The 18,779-nt window shown below is 31.6% G+C and overlaps 2 protein-coding genes across 2 annotated transcripts; one reads left to right on the top strand and one right to left on the bottom strand.

The window, feature by feature from the left end:
• Nucleotides 1–5,534: 5,534 nt before the first annotated feature.
• Nucleotides 5,535–6,469, top strand: LOC110693685 (glutaredoxin-C9-like). Its single transcript, XM_021870846.1, has one exon. It carries the CDS (start codon nt 5,653–5,655, stop codon nt 6,094–6,096), a length of 444 nt encoding a protein of 147 aa, XP_021726538.1. The 5' UTR covers nt 5,535–5,652; the 3' UTR covers nt 6,097–6,469.
• Nucleotides 6,470–13,395: 6,926 nt separating this feature from the next.
• On the bottom strand, nt 13,396–13,752 carry LOC110693727 (homeobox-leucine zipper protein ATHB-52). Its single transcript, XM_021870901.1, has one exon. The coding sequence runs from the start codon at nt 13,750–13,752 to the stop codon at nt 13,396–13,398; it is 357 nt and encodes a 118-aa protein (XP_021726593.1).
• Nucleotides 13,753–18,779: the final 5,027 nt, after the last annotated feature.

The raw sequence follows: 18,779 nt of genomic DNA, 5'->3' as shown, positions 1-18,779 counted from the left end.
TTTTGTTGGAATTTTAGGGGTTAGGGTTCTTGTTTTTTCATGAATTGATGATTTTTATCGTGACCAAAAGAAAAGGCTAAGAGCCCAATCTATAATGCATTATCATTCCAAGATTTCGATGAATCAGACAATATTATGATTCATTGATTATTTCATCACCTTATTGAGAGAATTTGAGACACTATTTCATATGCAGATTCAAAGACAATAATATGCCATATTTGATTTGGTGATTACAACTCCACTAACTTTGACAATAGATTAATTGAATTCAAGCTATAATATGATGCAGATTTATGGTAAATGCAGTTCTTCAATAAATTCCAAGAACTCACCAAAAACAAATTACATTGCTAATTGTTTACATGAGCAGCAGGATGTATGTAAATTTAGTGGGTAAAGGCCCATTAATGACCCGCTTTATTTTTACACCGATCCTGACCCGCATTGACCCTGACCCGACCCTAACCCACTAACTATTTATATTGACCCGCAACTGACCCGCCCCGCTAATGACCCGCACTGACCCTCCCAATAACCACCCCTACTCATGAGTCATGACCAAAAAATCAAAAAAATGTTAGCTATTACTATCCATTAGTTTGATTGTATGGGAAAATGTTATTCTATCACTTGAGCAATGTCCTTGGTTATTGTAATTAATATAAAAAAAATGTTAATTAATAGTGTTACACTTAACTAACACCTTACCAATGAAACTTGGAGGATCAAATTATTTAATTACTTCGTATATGCTTAATTAAGAGCATGGAACGAAGTCTTTCACTATATATTATGCATACGTGAGATGTTAACAACGTAAGAATGCGCTTGAAAAAAAATACGTTTGTTTTCTTAAAATCCCCAAGACTCTGAAAGAGAAATTAATTGACAATGATATCTTACAAAGTTACACAATTCAATTCCATGAAAGCAGAATAAGGCAGATAAAGAGCGTTTGGCTTTCTCAATGCAGGGGCGGAGCTAGAAGGGGACGAGTGGGGACACTTGTCCCCCCATTTTCAAAAAAAAAAATTAAAAAAAAAAAAATTTAAAAAAAAAAAAAATTTAAAAAAAAAAATGCAATTACAGATTTACAGTGCTCTGTTGCGAATTGCGATATTTGCCAGCCAAACCCTAAGTTTTTCAATTTTCAATTTCTCTCTCTTCGATTCGCCCTCGCCTGTCGCCTAGCCGGCTCGCCGTGACGCCGTCCACCGTTCGCCGGCAGTTCGCAGCAGTGACGAGGTTCAACAGCCGCCCTTGAGCCTTCGTCCTTCACTCCTTCGTGACTTCGTGTCTTCGTGACTTCGTCAATCGCCTAGCCGGCTCGCCGTGACGCCGTCCACCGTTCGCCGGCAGTTCGCAGCAGTGACGAGGTTCAACAGCCGCCCTTGAGCCTTCGTCCTTCGTGAGTTCGTGACTTCGTGTCTTCGTGACTTCGTCATATGCATAAGCATAACACATTTGCTGTAAATCTGGATTTCAATGGAGGTATGAATCAATGAATGTATGATTAATTGAATAATTGATTACTTGTTTTGTTGTTTAAATGTTTAATTGTTTAAATTTACAGTAAATCTGAAATTCTGAATTTCATATTTTTATTACTTGTTTAAATGTTTAATTGTTTATATTTTTATTGTGAATTTGTCATTTGTGGCCTTGTGGGTATTGATTATTGAATAATTTGAATTGATAAATGATTATTGATTTATATTTGTTTGATTGTTTCCCCTGTTAGAGTTTTTGGTTGTTTTTGTGAAATGTGAATTTAAATTATTAATTATTGTAAATTATTGAAATGTGTAGTTGAATTAGAAATTTAAAATCTTAGCCTCTTAGGTTTTGTTATTATGTAATGATGTGGATTGTGGTCTTGTGGAAATTGATATATAATTTTCAATTTAACTAGGAAATATCAAAAGATTCACCAAATTCAAACAAATCAAAGGCAACTAAACAACCCGATCTTCGACAATTCTTGTTTAAAAGAACGAGACTCAATGAAAATGAGTCCAATAACTCACCTTCAGTTAGCTCCCCTCAAAGTCAAGAAAATAGTATGGAAATGGGTGGTTCAAGTAATAGTAATGTACCATTAGAGGAAGATTTGGTGTATGATGTTGAACTTCTTCCTCATGATCCGGGAAAAAGAATAAACATTATGGATTACCCCGCAAATGAACGAAATGCTGTTAGGAGGGGTTATATTCTTAAAAAACCTTGCCAACCAAAAACTCATGTCTTCCCTACAAGACAAGTGTCTGGTTTGCGTCGCTTTAGTGTTCATTGGTTCAACAAATGGGATTGGCTTGAATATAGTATTGAAAAAGATGCTGCATTTTGTTTTGTATGTTACTTGTTCAAGAATGAAGTTGGTATTAAACCGGGGGGTGATGCATTTGTTGATGGAGGGTTTAGGGCATGGAATAAACCGGAAAGATTTGAGAAGCATGTTGGTGGAATTAAAAGTGCTCATAATCTTGCTTATGAGAAATATGTGAATTTAAGAGATGAAAAAAAGAAATCAATCTTGAATGTGATTGACAATGCAAGTGATGTGATTAAAAGTGAATATTTTATCCGCTTGAAAGCATCTTTATCTTGTTTAAGATTTCTTTTGGGGCAAGGTTTGGCATTTCGTGGACATGATGAAAGTGGGGAGTCATATAATAGGGGTAATTTCCTTGAGCTTTTGAAGTGGTTAGGAGAAAAGGTTGAGGAAGTAAGGATACATCCTTGAGTTTTTTTTTTGTTTTTATTTTTTGTTAAGCTTTTCGTAAGTTAAGCATTTTGTCCCCCCAAGTTGAAAATCCTGGCTCCGCCACTGTCTCAATGAAACCTAAATGATACTCCGTATCGTATAAATAACCTATTAATGTTTAGCAAACTTTACAATTAATTTGTGAAACTGCCAATAAATTTAAGGATCTGTTCACATTTACTAAACTGAGCTGAACAAAACTGATTGGGGCTAAACTGAATTGAACTGATTAGAACTGAAATGAATATTTTAAAAGAGAAGAAAATTAGGAGTTGAATTGAACTGAACTGATTGAAGCAGAACTGAACTGGAATTAAGCGGAAGTGAACAGTCCCTAAGTTTTTTTTTTTTTTTTTTTTTTTTTTTTGTATAATAGAGAATGACTATCCATAAGAGATATTTAGGGCTTGTTCTCTTCTGTTTATTTTTAGTTCAGTTCAGTTCTTAATATTTTTCTCTCATAAATTGTTCAGTTCAGTTCAGCTCAACTCAGTCAATTAGAACATGCCCTTAGGCAAGATAAAACTACATTGACAAAAACAACTTAAATATAAGAATCTACACTTTTGACATAAGAAACTTGTAAAAGTATACACTCAAGTACATGTTTGATAATTTCTCCTTCTCTTCTTTTTAAAAAATGTACTAAATGCTCCAAAGGAATGATCTTTCGGTTATAATGGAATATCTCTTTTTATTATTTGATTTGAAGTCCATGGATGAGATTGTTAGATGATTCTCAACTTCTCATAGTTTGAACATAACTAATAATTAAAGAACTATATATATACCTAGTTAAACGATGTGATTAGTCCAATATTAAGGAACCAATCAATAAGATTAGCATATACGGTCCATAGAATTTTCAAAACCAACAATAGTTGGCCTTGGCCACCTTATATTAAAATCATTAAAACTTGCGTGAAATGGGTCCCACTACCCACAAAAGGGCAAACATCTTTACCATACTAGACCATTGTTCTTATGAAACTTATTAGTGGAAAAATAATGAAGAAAATGACATCTTTATTTTATGTTATATGCATATATGATGGTAGTTTTTTGGTTGCCTCTTTCTTTGGCTAGTGATAATAATGGTCGGCGCAAACCCATGTGTGCCGCGTTGGACCGTCATCGATATCTCCCACTCCCAAACAAGCAAGCACAACTCACTTCAAACTATGGGAACAAAATACTTGCTATTTTATCATTATTTACTTGCGTGTAAATGCATTTACGTGTCAACTTTTTGAAGTTTGAATTTTTTTTAATAATCAATGGTGTGTAGACTGTAGAGTCTCTCTTTCTCTTCTTAACTTAAAGAGGATGGTGTTCAATGTATGTGTGTGTATGTCTAACATATTCCCATAATTCCATAAGTGATGTGTTTCATAAGTGTTTTTATCCGTAACTCATATGAATCACGCGTCACTTCATGTTTAATACTTTCTTTTATATGTGATCCTATTAGGAATTCAACGAGTCTATAAATTGTTGATGATGTAATGCTGACATAAAATTTGAATAAAATAAAATATTTTGGACACTAACAAATAAAGAAGTTTGAATTGTTGATTGAAGCATATTGTGATATGTAAACTTCTTAGATATAACATTATTTGTTCTACGTACTAATTCGGTGTATAAGTCAAGATCGAAATGTTAATGAGATGAGTTTAGATGCGGCTATTGGTCCCTCTTCTATATCCAACTAGACTTTCATATCCATTTCCACCACTAAAATGGGGCAGATGCGGGATAATAGATTTGTCTTCAATCTTTAATAAAACTCGCATCCATTGGCGTCTTTAAGCCAAATAAATCAGCTAGCTACTAACAATTGACTGTAATATAAAACAAGATTACTATCCAACAAATATGAATTCCATGTTACTAAGAAAAGGAAAACAAACTTGGTTTTTCTTTTGACATACCTACTTCTATTTCATCATGTCTTATGAAATATACAATAATATTCCCGTCTATATAATTCTAAATATATTTGTTAAAATATAGTAATTTTCTTACTCCATTCTACTTGTAATAACACTTTTATTGTGAGATTTTTTAATTTAGTAACTCTCTCTCCTCGATCTCACACCACTTCCTTCACCTCTTTTTCTTTTCTCTCCCAATAACAAAATTTTTGGACAATTATAAACACTAATTATGTATGAACTTGATTTTGACACCAAAAAACTGAAATAATTCGAAAATATAATATATCGTATCCAAATTGTCCCCATAAAATTATAAAAATTCCCTAAACAACAAAACTCTACAACAAGCTAACATAAAATGATCTCTAAAAGCAAAACAAAATCAAAATAACAATTTTTTTTTTGGCCAGATCATTGAACTTCAACTAACTCAATCTTTATACATACCAAATCTTACAAAAGAGTATACCAATTAATACGCAAACTTGATACTCAAATAGTCTAGTATTAATAAATCAATTAAAATTAAACATAACTATATGTATTTAATTAAACCAACTAAATAGCATGATAATATTAATTAACAACCGTAACCACCTAAAAATCTAGGCCATTACATGATAGAATTTGGCTTTTAATTTTATTTGGATATGTAAGAAGTCATCGTCAATGCTTACGTCACTCCATATATTTTCCAACAATTATTGACGTCATCCACGACCCACTCACAGTGTAAGTGACGCTATTTATGACGTCATTCTTACCCCACCTTCTATCCTATAGTTGACGTCCAACTCATCACCCTTTCTCTTCCTATAAAATTCTACCCTTTCCCACCAACCAAACTCCCCCTTTTCTCCACTATTTTTATTTTCCCTCATAATATTATTTCAAACTTTATATTATAATTCCAAATATTATTTATACATACACACATATTGTGTAATGCAAGAGGCATTGCCCTATAAGAGATGGGATGTACTCCCACCGGTACCGGTGGCGAGTACCTCCTCTGATAGTGGTGGTAATGTTGGGATTAACAATATGAATAATGGTAATACAATGGAGAGTTTGGTGAAGGAGAATCCGGTGATCGTGTTCGGAAAGCGAGGTTGTTGTATGTGTCATGTGGTAAGGAAATTGTTGCTTGGGTTAGGAGTTAATCCTCCTGTGTTTGAGATTGATAGTAGTAATGCTAATGAATCTCTTTTGATTAATTCTTTGTCAAAATTTGTAGTCAATAATAATAATAATAGTGTAAACACCTTGCAATTTCCTTTGGTGTTTGTGGGTGGTGAGCTTTTTGGTGGCCTAGAAAAAGTTATGGCTACTCATCTTTCCGGTGAATTGGTGCCTATTCTCAAACAAGCCGGCGCGTTATGGCTCTAAACCACTACTACATCCGCACGAGTTTAGCAATTTGAAGTATTATATCAGCGTGACAATTAATTCTATCTGAGAAAGTAGTTTTAATTTACAAAAATACTTTGGTTCTCTTTAAATATTTGTCTTTTTTCATATTACATGAGTTAATGATAAATATTTTGAACCAAATCAATGGGAGAATCAATTGATGTATGAGAAATTTTACAAGTGCTAGTTGTCATGATAACTTTTTACAAGTTTTTAATAGAAGGTAGATTTTCTTGTACATTATTATTATCATTATTCATGGTTGTGTATGTAGACCATAAAGAAAATGATGGTGTTTATTAATATTAAATGATTTTATTACATGAAATGAAAATAAAAAATTGAAGAATGATTTTGTTTTATTGTTGGTTTATTTATTTTTATTCCCTTTATCCAATTTCGGTGCATGTTCGTCTCTTTAGTCATTTCATCATCAATGGATTGAGATGATATCATAAGATGATATCAACGGATTGAGGGTTTAAATGTCGTTGTCCACGTGTCATTAATAGTTCAGGATTAGGTTTGTAACCGTTGACGTGTCCACCCTTTATGAATTATTATAATACTCCATAGTAATATTGCTTATCATCAACTGGTGGATATAAGAAAATTGACTTTTACCTGACTCACTCTGTTTTTATTTAAGCATTTCAGTTTGATATTTATTGTCTATATAATTCGTATAAGATTAAATATAGTGATGTTGATATTTGTTAAAAATTTTATATTATTTACAAGTATACAATATTCATAAATTAAAAAATTTTAAGTCAAATTTCAACATTGGCGATTGTGACGATTAAATTAGAAAATTAAATAAATACAAAGGGAGTATGTAATGTGATGAATTCCTAACTTGAAATTGAATTATATGGAGTCGAGTATAGTTTATGAGTTAAAAATACTTGATAGTTTATTTTGGCTAATTTAAGTGACTTGCCACACACCTAAAAATGACCTGAGCCAAAATAAATACATTCAAACAATATCTTGCATGTGATGTACAAGTATCAATCAGTGCTTGGTCTTATGCCCAAAAAAATTAAGCAAACAAATTTGCCAAAAAAGTTAGATATTACTCATATTAGCAGATTTGTAAACTTTGTTTAATTTGCAGCTATTTTCCACTTTTTAGAATTATATTAGAACAATTTTGTTAGAAAAACAGCTTTTACAAAAATATTGATTGTCTTCAAACAACACAAGTGTGATTCTAAATCGCCTATCAATTATAATTGTAATAACCATATTTTTACCTTTGCCTTACTAAATGGTGAGATTAAGTACTCCATCCGTTTATAAAAAGAAAAAAAAAAAAAAAAAATATTCAGTTCGAGATTAATTAGCTGTGGATTTTTTCTTGTGTTTAGACTGCTTTAAAAAGTCTAAACATAATCTTGACACGGCCCAATTATTACAATAGTTCAGCCTCTAGAAACCCGACTAGAAAGTGTGACACAAATCACAAAATTACGCTTTGAGCAACTTCTTTGGCATTGTACATACATGCTGCCTACCAGTCAACTCTAAATTTCATGTAGTCAAGTCAAAGATTTTGAAAGTGCTATACACTAATCCACAATCATCAACATTTAGATCACCAAGTAAGATATCATTAATTATATACGGAATATAAAAAAAAATTATACTCGTATTAAAAAAAAAAAAAAGGATTATAGCTTTCAAATGATGTTTTGGCCAAAATCAGTACACAACTACACATACATATAACACCCAAAATAAACGTGACATGTAATAAGGTTGTAAAATGCAAGTATTATTTTATGACAAATGATTGATATAGAATACTCCCTCTATCCCATAATACATGACACAGTCAAACATTGCACATGTCAATACACTAGTTGGACTTTATTTTCATATAATTAAATATTAATAAAAATTATTTCTAAAATTATATTATGGAACTTTATATTAAAACCTATCTTACAACAGATTATATGATAAAATATATTTTTATTATATTAGTAAAAAATTATGGTCAAACCAAATAATAAATAGTGAAAAAAAATCAAACGTCTTAATGTCTTATATCTTATGGGACGGAGATCGAAAGTAGTAATTTATTTACTTTTATGGATGAAAATATAAAATAATGTCATTTTACAACCGAATATAAGATTGACAAGTATACGATCGGTTAAGTTATTCATCCATGCATTATGTCATTGGAAAAAATTTGAGAAAGTTGAGTCAAATTATTTTATTTTATTACAGTAAAATGATTGCTTCTAGAACCCAATATTTTGAGTTGTAAAATGGTTGGATTTGGTTTCAACTGTAAGTTTTTGACGCAGCCAAAAAGAAACATAACATATCGTATGTATACGTAGATGAAGTATAGAATAAAGTGTGATTACGGCGTTATAGTGTTAGCAGATCCAACCATAGATTGACCATCTAACTACCAACGACAATAGCTTAATGCATGCTACTATATCATTAGATTGCCTTAGTTTGTTGCATATTTATTTATTTATTTATGAAGTATTTATATGTTGTTTGAAACTTTTTTTTTTATTATTATGATCTAGGGCATGTTCTCTTCAGGTTTAATTTCAGTTTAGTTTAGCTCATTTCAGTTTCTAATATACTTTTCTCATAAACAATTCTGTTCATTTTAGTAAATCAGAATGGGCCCCTACTGTCTGTCCCCTTTTATTTGCTTCAAAGAGAGGAGTTACATTTTTTATTTTAAGTTGACTGAGTTGATGAGAGTGAAGAATGGTAGGGGTAAATATAGTGCTCGTGAGAATAATGCTTAAAAACCAACGACCTAACAAGCAAATTGGAGAGTTTTGTGTGATAAAACTAGCAAAAATTATGACTTGAGCTTCTTTCTTGATCAAACTACTGTCAACAATACAACATGGTGTTTATGAGAGAAGGAAATGAAGAAAAAAGAATTTTCTTTTTAAGAAGAATAGAAAGAGATTGGGAAAAAAAATACTTATATATAAAAAATACTACGTATATTATTGGTCGACACCTCATATACCTTAATAATTTAAGTACTGAAAGAGGTTTAAAACTAATTAAAGTATAATATCACATTTGTACTTAACAACAAAAGAACAGTTTTTTCACTAACACAAGTCTATAGACTATTTTTGAAAGCCATCCAACATTTATGAAATCAATATAACTTAATTTATATTATAAAAAAGCAATAAAAAAAGATGTTGCTCTCCATTACATATACATACCATGATAGTGATGATACCACCCAAACAATAGCTAGCCATAATTTCCACGAAATCAAAATTAGTGGTTAACAAGCAATCAATTTGATAGTGGCACTAATTATAGTTTAATTAATCACCCAATTTAATTACTTATCTATTACAATCTATCTATACTTTATTAGTATTTTAAAAACCAAACCAAAAAAGACATATGTCATCATTTTCTTACACTTCCCTATCATCTTCTTCAACTCAATGTGCCACATGTCATTTTATATTTTTTATTTTTAATTATACAACTCTTCTTAACTTTTTCATTAAACACTTTTTCTTCATCTTCCATCTTTAATTCAACCTTTTTAATTTCTCTCTTTGATTTTAATCCCTCAATCTTCTTTCTATTAATTCTCATTTCAAATAAAAGTCCCAAATTTTTTATTTCTTTAATTATGTTTTCAGTTATATATTACACTCATAATTATTTATTGGCATTTCCTCACTCATCTCTCAATGCAATTTTCTATGAACAAGCCGTGCATTGCACGGATTAGAAGGCTAGTTGCTTTTAATTAAGTTGGCCACGATAATGAAGTAAGCTTTAGAATTTTCTCTCCTTTCTCCATCTGGCAACATAAAATCCTTCTTCTAAGTCAGAAAAAACAGACACATTACAGCAAAGATGATTAGTGTAACGTTAATGATGATGAAATTACGCTATATATCTAATTAGTCACACCTTAATCATTGATTAATTCAATTTATAATAATTAAGATTATGATTATCAATTTATTCATCGTATTTTATAATGTTTGCATGTACGTTAATCTACGTATGCCGTCCTTTTCTTATACCGTACCCAATATTTCTAAGAAATGCATCATTTTTGTGTTGATGAATAAATCACTAATTAATTAAAATTGTGTTATGGTAAATGATTTATGAATAACAAAAATGATGAAAGCATGAAGCATGACTTGTTTAACTATATACGTTGTATTTGTATTTGTAAAGTTATGTAAGTTGCTAAAGTCAAGTTGAATTTTCCTTCCTATGTTTAATTTAAGCTTATGACGTAACTAGCTAATTGCCTCTATTATCCATTAATACGATTTTTATTTGAGCTTATAATAATGATCGCAATTTTTTTTTTCTGTATAATTTTTTTTATATGTAATTTTATCAAATGATCCCATTAAAATTATCAAATTAAATGTATTTTGACTTTGACAATTTTATTTATTTATTTTTTTTAATTTTAATAATGCTACCCATTATTTTTGAAACACTACTAATTTTAATTGTATAGCATTACCCGGATATATATACTAGTTTAATTTTTAAACTTGTACTCGTAAATACATTAAATAAGGATCTGGATCTTACAAATATTATCTTAATTTCGGAGTTGATTATCCTTCTTGAAAATGAGTTTTTTAAATTATATGTAAGGGCTTGTACTTTTATTCAACATTACTTAATGATCTATTGATTAGTAGAGTAATCTTAATATTAAGAGTGTGTAAACGTACTCTTTTCAACTGATTTTTCTTATTTGAGCTTATCATCTTATCTTAACTTGTTAGAACTTATAAAAGGTTATACTTCCTGCGTTTTTCAATATTTGCATCAATTGACTTTATAGACTATTCTTATACTATTTTTGACCATATTTTACCCCTAACAGTTGTTGAGTTGATCTCAATTTATATTTTCAAAATATAATTTTTTTTCTAATTTTTTTTAAAAGGCATAATAAAATAAGTTAATGGTCATAAATATGTATAGTCGATTGATGCAAGTATAATAAAATATGCAAGTATAATAAAATATGCATGTATAAATTAGGTGAATAGAATAGGGCCGAAATCTGATATGTGATATAAGAATTAAGATTAGTGATAAGGTGCATGTTGCTAATCTTATTATACATTTTCTTTCCCTAATGTATTGGGCTTTTATGAGTTGGAGTTTGGACTTCATATGGATCAAGCCCACGTCAATCAGCTCACTACAATTATTCAAAAGTACCAAGCCCAATGCCTCCATGTCTTCGGTACAAGTTTTCCTTAGGCGCATACATGTTAAAAAAAATAAAAACTTATAACTATTCGTTTGGCATCGCTGTGGTTTTCTTTTTTTGGTTTTTTGTTTTTTAAAAGTATATTATATATGTCACATAATGATAAAAAATTATTTAGACTTATTAAAATCATGATAACTTTAAAAATTGACAACAGAAAGTGGAAACACCTTTTTCTTGTTTCTTGCTTTTGATTTTCAGTTTTTTTTTTTTTTTAAAAAAAAGGAAACTAAAACAAAAAAATGATGCTAAACAAAGCATGACATACAAGATAATTTCTCCATCCCTAAATAAAAATCTCATATCTTTTTGGCATAGAGTATTATGGAGTTTGAAGTGGAACTATAATGGAATATTATTGTTGATTAAGGGCCCATTTGGGTTGAATTTATTAGGTGAAATGTTCTAAGGTTATATTTTATGGGCTTAGTCACATACTTGGGCTAATAAATTTGAGCCAAATTTTTTCCTCTCAAATAGAGGGTAACTAAGTAATCCCCGAACAACTAAACAAAGCTTGGTGTAGTTGGTAGGGAACTCACCTTGTGAATTTGAGGTTACAAATTAGAGCCCCATTAACTACAAAATAATTGGGAGTAGGGAGATTCCTTATCTCCCCCCCCCCTCTATTCTTAAGTGTCAACCTACGAAGCTGGGCTGGCTAAACTTTAAAGAGGTGCCAATTTGGTAGAGTTTTTCATCTTACCTTTTTTTTTAAAAAAAAAAAAAATAATCCCTGAACAAATGGTTGGAAGTTTGATTTATTTATGATTATAAATCCTTATTTAAAATTTGTTATTGGTCTAATCCTTGTGTTGTTGTATTCACAATAAATTTTGAATAGTTAAGAGTGTGTTGAAAAAATGGTAACAACTTTACAATTTTGTTAAAACAGTGTGAATTAATTAGATGAGGCAGATACTTAAAAAAAAGGTACTCCACAATTAAAAGAAGTAAGGAGGCTCTATGTTTGAGGTAGAGATTTGTATTAACAAAGTCGTGTTTGACAAGGTAGTGGTTCGGACAGCGGTTAGTAGTAGAGGTAGCGTTTAGCTTAACAAACATTAAAATTAGTAGCGGGTAGCGTTTGTCAATTTTTGGTTACCTTTTAAAACAATATGGATGAATTTAATGTATTTTAGTATTGCTACCGCTACTTTTGTCAAACACTCATGTTATCAACCGTTACGTTACTTTGACAGCTAACCTCTACCCATGCCACTAGTAATTGACAGCTACTCACTACCCTAAAAGCTACCCGCTACTAGATCGCTAAAAGTTACTTGCTAACGCAAGTTTTTTCAAACAAGACCGGAGTACAAACTAGCTAGGGAATTTGATGTTTGGGAAGGAAAATAAAGGGATTTAAGAGGGAAAATATAAAAACTCCTTAAGGGGGCGTTTGGTTCGCAAACTGGTATGGGTCGGAATCAGGAATGAAACCATAGTGGTATGGGTTTGGAACTCGATTCTTAATACCATATGTTTGGTATGATTATGGAATGAAATTTTTTTCTATTGTTTGATACCTTAAAATATGGGAATAAGCCAAACCCACCTCCCTCCCCTCCCCCCCAAAGGTTTCTAAACCCCATACATTGGGGGTTTGAGGTATGAATTTAAAACTCTTAAAATCATAAAACAAACATAAGGTATGGGTTTAAACCATTCTAAACCTATACCTTATATCTTAATTAAGTGAACCAAACACCCCCTAAGTAGCTATTGTTTTAGTATAAGATATAGATGTGCTACCATTCAGTTTAACCTATCCAATGCTAACCAAAACCTTTAAAAACAGAAGTTCATGATGGTGCATAATGTATATACTTATAAAGTTTATACTAAATTCACTAAAAATAACATTAATATGCATATAACATGAATAATAAGACCACAACATTATCATAACCTCTATAGTGTCTAAATTTAGATCCTTATACATGGACATCACAGAGGAATTACAATATAAATGACATGAAAATTCAAAGTTGCCTTTCATTATTGCCAATCAAACAAGCGTAAAGCTCTCTATGAAAGCAACTACTAGGCTCACCATTAATCAACCCCGAGTTTCCTTCCTCATCACATGCATATGAATTTGATGTTGAGGTTGAAGCAACTAACATTTGGCGTACATTTTCTAACTCTTGGTTAAGCCTTTGAACTTCCTTTTCAAGCCTTTCATTATCAATTAGCACACTCTCAAGCCTTTGTTGGAGGGTTGCATAGCCCATCTCTAGGCTTTGGCTCTTCCACCTAGCCCTCTTGTTTTGGTACCATATTGCAACTTGTCGCGATGGAATGCCTAATTCTTGAGCCAAATGGAACTTCCGGTCCATGTCTAGTTTCCGATCCAACTTGAAGCTAGCCTCTAAGAGCCTAACTTGCTCTTGGGTTAGCCTCTTGCTCGTGCATTTTGGTTGTGGGTGTTGTTTTCTGTTTTGAGAATGTTTAGAGGAGTACATATTATAGCTAATACTCCTATTTTTGATTTGTGGCTTAGCTACCTCTCTTTATTGTACTTGTTAATAGAGCTTTGTGAGTTATAGACTTATTTTTAAAAAGTTGGTTATACTTTATATTGCATTTATACTTTATATTGCATATCAAATGGTGTTGTTCTTAATTAATTATGTGCGTGCAATGGTTGTTTAATAATTTGAGATGGATTTGTTAATAAATTAAATTGTCTAAATCTTAAGGGTTAGTGTAGTTTCATTTTCAATGAACAGCGTTATATTTCACGTGGGATTTAGGCCCACTTTTGACAATTAGGAAGGACACATTTCTTGTTAATTGTTTGACAAGATATTATAATACCTATCTTCAATGCCCTTTCAAGGTTGCAATTAATCAAATTTTTTTTTGCCATTTAAGGTGAGGTGATAGTATATTCCTTTCGTCCCTTAAAAATATTACTCTGTTTTTTTTTAATGTACGTATAGTAATACTACTTTTACTCATGGAGTACTCATCGTGTTTTCGAAAATTTGATTCATTTGTAATAGACTCTATCTTACTTGATCGGTTATGTACTCCCTCCTTATTTTGAGTGAAACAGTTCGACTTTCTATATTCATCTAATCTATTTTGGCAAATGTTAGTGGTTTATATATAAGAAAAAATTGGGCATTTATGTATACTTGTTATAGATTATTTGTTTCTAATAATTGACCCTAAATCGAAAATTGTAATTCGTATATTTTTATACTCCATAATATTGTTCGCCTCCATGTAATAATTTTAATAAATACTAGTAATTTAAGAAGTAATACTTGTATACAGGCGTACAACACATGTATTGATGTACATATACGCCAAAAGTTGCTGAGTACATGTCTTGCAAAGTGTTTAACCAGTTAAGGTGGTGGAATAATGAAAACTAGGAACATATGGTCTAATGTTCAAATATCATGATTATCCATAAATTTTCCCTATATCTCGGTGATTTATTTTTCCCTAAACAACTTAAAAGAAGAATGTCATGTAATTAAGGTGTTGGTTAATTTAAGTCTCTAGTGTAGTATGTATCAATTTGCATTTGCAACAACCAAGTTATGCTTGGTCTAGTGGTAAGATTGTCACCTTTCAACCTTGACGTTGGGGGTTCAATCCCTATTAGAGACACTTTTGAGGGTGGGGATCCCTTACCCTTCTCTCTCACTTTCAAAGTGTCTGAGCCGTAAATACCGGGAAAAAAAAATCACGAAGGTTGAGGTACAATCAGGGTCTTTCTCCTTACCTTCAAAAAAAAAAAAAAAAAAAGCATTTGTAACAACTTGCTCTTTCTGTTCTCATTGTAATAAAGCAAATGCCCTATATAAAAAAGAACCAATAGGTATATATATCCATTTTACAGTTGCCATACAATTAGTTAACTAACTTGCAATACTATTCTTCAATCATTTTGCATTTCACTATTTGTAGTTTTTAGTGAAAAGGACGTACGGGATTAGTGAAACCTTTTTTTTTAATAACAAATTAGCTAACAATATATGCAGGCTGTATTTGGTTGTTATGCAAAGATGTGATGGCGGTCATTGTATGTTCCTTGTCGTTTCTGTTTATAAAGCTCGGTGGTAGGGGCGGCCGGGCCGTGGCTGGGGCAGTGGAGGTTTGGCACCTGCTAGCCAGCACATGATGTGGTAAACAGTAATAAAATTAGAAGAAATACTCTATACGCCTATGTTGCTCGGACAAGGAGAATATTCTACGCTTATGCTGCTTAGGCTCGGTGTCATAAATGATGCATGAGGTAAAATGAAGAGTTCAAGTAACAAAACTATATGCACAATGAAATTACTATAGAAGTTTGCATTGTCCAATTTTTAAAGCAATTGTGTCAATTTAATGACTCGCATTCACTCAATCTCCAATCTTGTCGAAATCTCGGTTTGTCTACAAGTATGATGCAAATCATTTTTTAACCTATCGAACATGATTTAGTCAGATATTGTATAGTGTCACTTACCTAAATTGGGCTGCAAAATCAAGAATCATCAACCTTTCAAATCAACATACCAACTAGCCATCGTTTATCATGGGCCAACAACATTAATGAAGGAGCACCTACTAGGTCATGAATCATGGGTTTGGATTATTTTAATCTTTGTTTTAATCAATTTTTAATATAAAATTTAGAGAAATTATACTTCATTCATATTAAGCAAATCCCTTTATTTTGAGATAGGATTATTGAGGGATAGCTTAAGTGGTTAGAGTTTCCTCCTGATTTCAAGAAATCTTGGAATTGATTCTCACCCATGCTTTTGTGGCTCTCTAAACACCAAAAAAAAAATTAAAAAAAAAAATAAAAAATCTAGTGAATTAAGATGTCATCTACTTCCTTTGGTTTGTTTTCATACGAAGTAGCTAGGAAGATAGTGAAACAAGTGAGTTTTTTTTTTTTTTTTTTGAACGGAGTGAAACAAGTGAGTTAAATATAAGAAAAGTAGAAGAAGAGTTTCATGTGGAATTTTTATTGTATGATATTTTTTATTTTTTTTGAAAGAATTTTTATTGGATGTCAATCGATAAATTACAGTAATAATAATTAGATTAAATAAGAAAAAAAAGTGTAAGCAAAAAACCTCATTGAATTCCTTTTATATAATAAAAAAATAATAAAATAAAAATAAAAAACCTCATTGTTATTTAGATGAAATGCTACAAGAGGGGGGTGAATTATAGTATGGAGATTGCTAGTCACTTTTTGTGGAATTAAAAGAAACTTAACGCAATAGAGAAATAGTGCAAGAGAGATTTTACGAGCGAGAAAAACTTCCTAGGCCAAATAGGAAGTGAAAAACCTCGACCCAAAGGGATTTTGACTCAAAATATTCCACTAAAATAGGCCAACGACTCTGTTACAACCTATGAGGAACTTGAGCCTCTACCGAGTTCCTCAACGAATCATATCCCCAAGAACTATTCCCTCTAATAGTTGCAGCTCAAAATCTTCCCTCAAATACCTCTCTTCTCACTCAAGACTTCCCTCAAAGCCTTACTCTTTCTCTTTCTCTCAAGTTTCACTCAAAGCTTTATCTACATACAAAGAACTCACTCAAGTTCTCACCCTAATACAAGACTTCACTCAAACCCTTATAAATTTCCCATTACAAGAGTTCACTCACACCCTTAAACAACTCTCAAATACATATAAAAGATATAATGTATAAAACTAATATGTTGGACTTTTTGAGATATGTAAGGAACTTGGAACCTGGAGGAACTGGCTCACCAATGTGGAAAGAAAATATTTTTTTTTCTACTGCTCTACCACTAGGGACAAACTCCATTATGGAATGACTCACTTAAGCTAGACAGTTTGGAATGAATGAATACATGTCTTTTTATAGTGCTTTAAAGACAAACTTCATTCATCCCATGATCTTTAACCATAATAGTAGTGCTTCCTAAATTCTAAGTATTATCTCCATTAACTCCCTGGACATAAAAAGTAATGGAAGACATGGATTGGAGTCAAAAACATTTTCTTCATAATCTCCTTATTTTTCTCCAAGTAAAAAGATGTTTCAAATTAAACGTGAAAAACTATTTTTATTTTTCCAAAAACTTAATAAATAAGAATAGAAAATATAAAATAATAAAATTCTAACCAAATCAGATTTTTATCAATTAAAAACTGATTCGAATTTAATTCATTCAAAATAAATATTTTATAAAGATATTCTATCCTAAAATAGCTAACCCATTTAATTTGAAATATTAAACTAATTAGAGATTAAATAGGAAACAACCTAAAACAAATCTCTAAAATATAGGAGAAGATAAGGAGAATAATTATCTTTTTGACTAATAAGAAAATCAGATTTTATTTTACAAACTTATCTTTTATAAAATAAAATCTATTTAAAATATATAATACCAAGTCAAAACTAACTACCTAGAAAGTAGGCAAAGATAATGCAATGACTATTAACGTTGAAATCTGACTTTTAGTACTGTGCAAACTCGTGTTTCTCCTATACACGAATTTCAGACTAACCCATAAGGAACTGGCAGGTCAGCAACACCCAGTTCCTTCCAGACTGTCAGTTCCTTCGAGACTGAAGTTCCAATTTAGTTCCATAAGCATGTTCCAAATAATTTCTCGTGTCCAATGATGTGTCCAATTTATATAGAATTTTACCCCCGTCTCTTGGTCATAATTAGTAGTATTTTTGGCTCTTTAGAGCCACTTTTATTACTAATTGGTGTTTTCTAGTGTTTTTGTAGTTTTGTAGAAAATTGCACCTTTGGAGCGTTTCCGGGTTTTTCATGGAGCAACTACGGACATTAGGAGAACACGACCATCTTTGAAGCCCAGGACCGGTTAGAGCCGGTGATTACGGGCTCGGTGTGTGATACCGGGGCATTTGGACCAAGTATTCAAGACCCGAAGAGGAAATCCGGATTGGGCCGAAGAATCAAGCCCAATTGAAGTCCAAGCCTCGAGGAAAAAACCGAGCCCGATCGGGCAAGCTTACGCCCGATTGGGCGGGCGCGCACTCAGGTGCGAAGAGAAAGGCGCGCCCGATCGGGCGCAGCTGCCCAGAAGAAGTGTGAAGAAAAAGGCGGGCCCGATCGGGCGCATGTTTTTGAGGGTCCTGATTTGTCGAATTCTTAGTTTCTAATTAGGATTCTTTTTAGAGTTGTTTAAGTTCGATTTTAGTACTTAATTTGTGTTTACCTTCTCTTTTAGACTTTCTCTCTCTACTTAGATTATTTTCTCTCTCTAGAATTCTCTCAACTTTGTTTTTGCTCAACTTTGTAGTTCCATTGATTTTGGTAACGATTTCTTCTCTATTAATTTAATCAGTTTTATTTCTTTATTCTCTTATGGCTTATTTAATTGCTTTATTTA

The sequence above is a fragment of the Chenopodium quinoa genome, unplaced genomic scaffold (assembly GCF_001683475.1).
Source record: "Chenopodium quinoa cultivar QQ74 unplaced genomic scaffold, ASM168347v1, whole genome shotgun sequence".
In the NCBI taxonomy this organism is placed as follows: Eukaryota; Viridiplantae; Streptophyta; class Magnoliopsida; order Caryophyllales; family Amaranthaceae; genus Chenopodium; species Chenopodium quinoa.
Note: the sequence above shows the minus strand (reverse complement) of the source record. Positions and strands in the feature narration are given on the sequence as shown.

Bases quoted from the DNA above. Each gene is read 5' to 3' on its own strand.
- LOC110693685 (XM_021870846.1), top strand. From the start codon at position 5,653: ATGCAAGAGGCATTGCCCTATAAGAGATGGGATGTACTCCCACCGGTA.
- LOC110693727 (XM_021870901.1), bottom strand. From the start codon at position 13,752: ATGGACCGGAAGTTCCATTTGGCTCAAGAATTAGGCATTCCATCGCGA.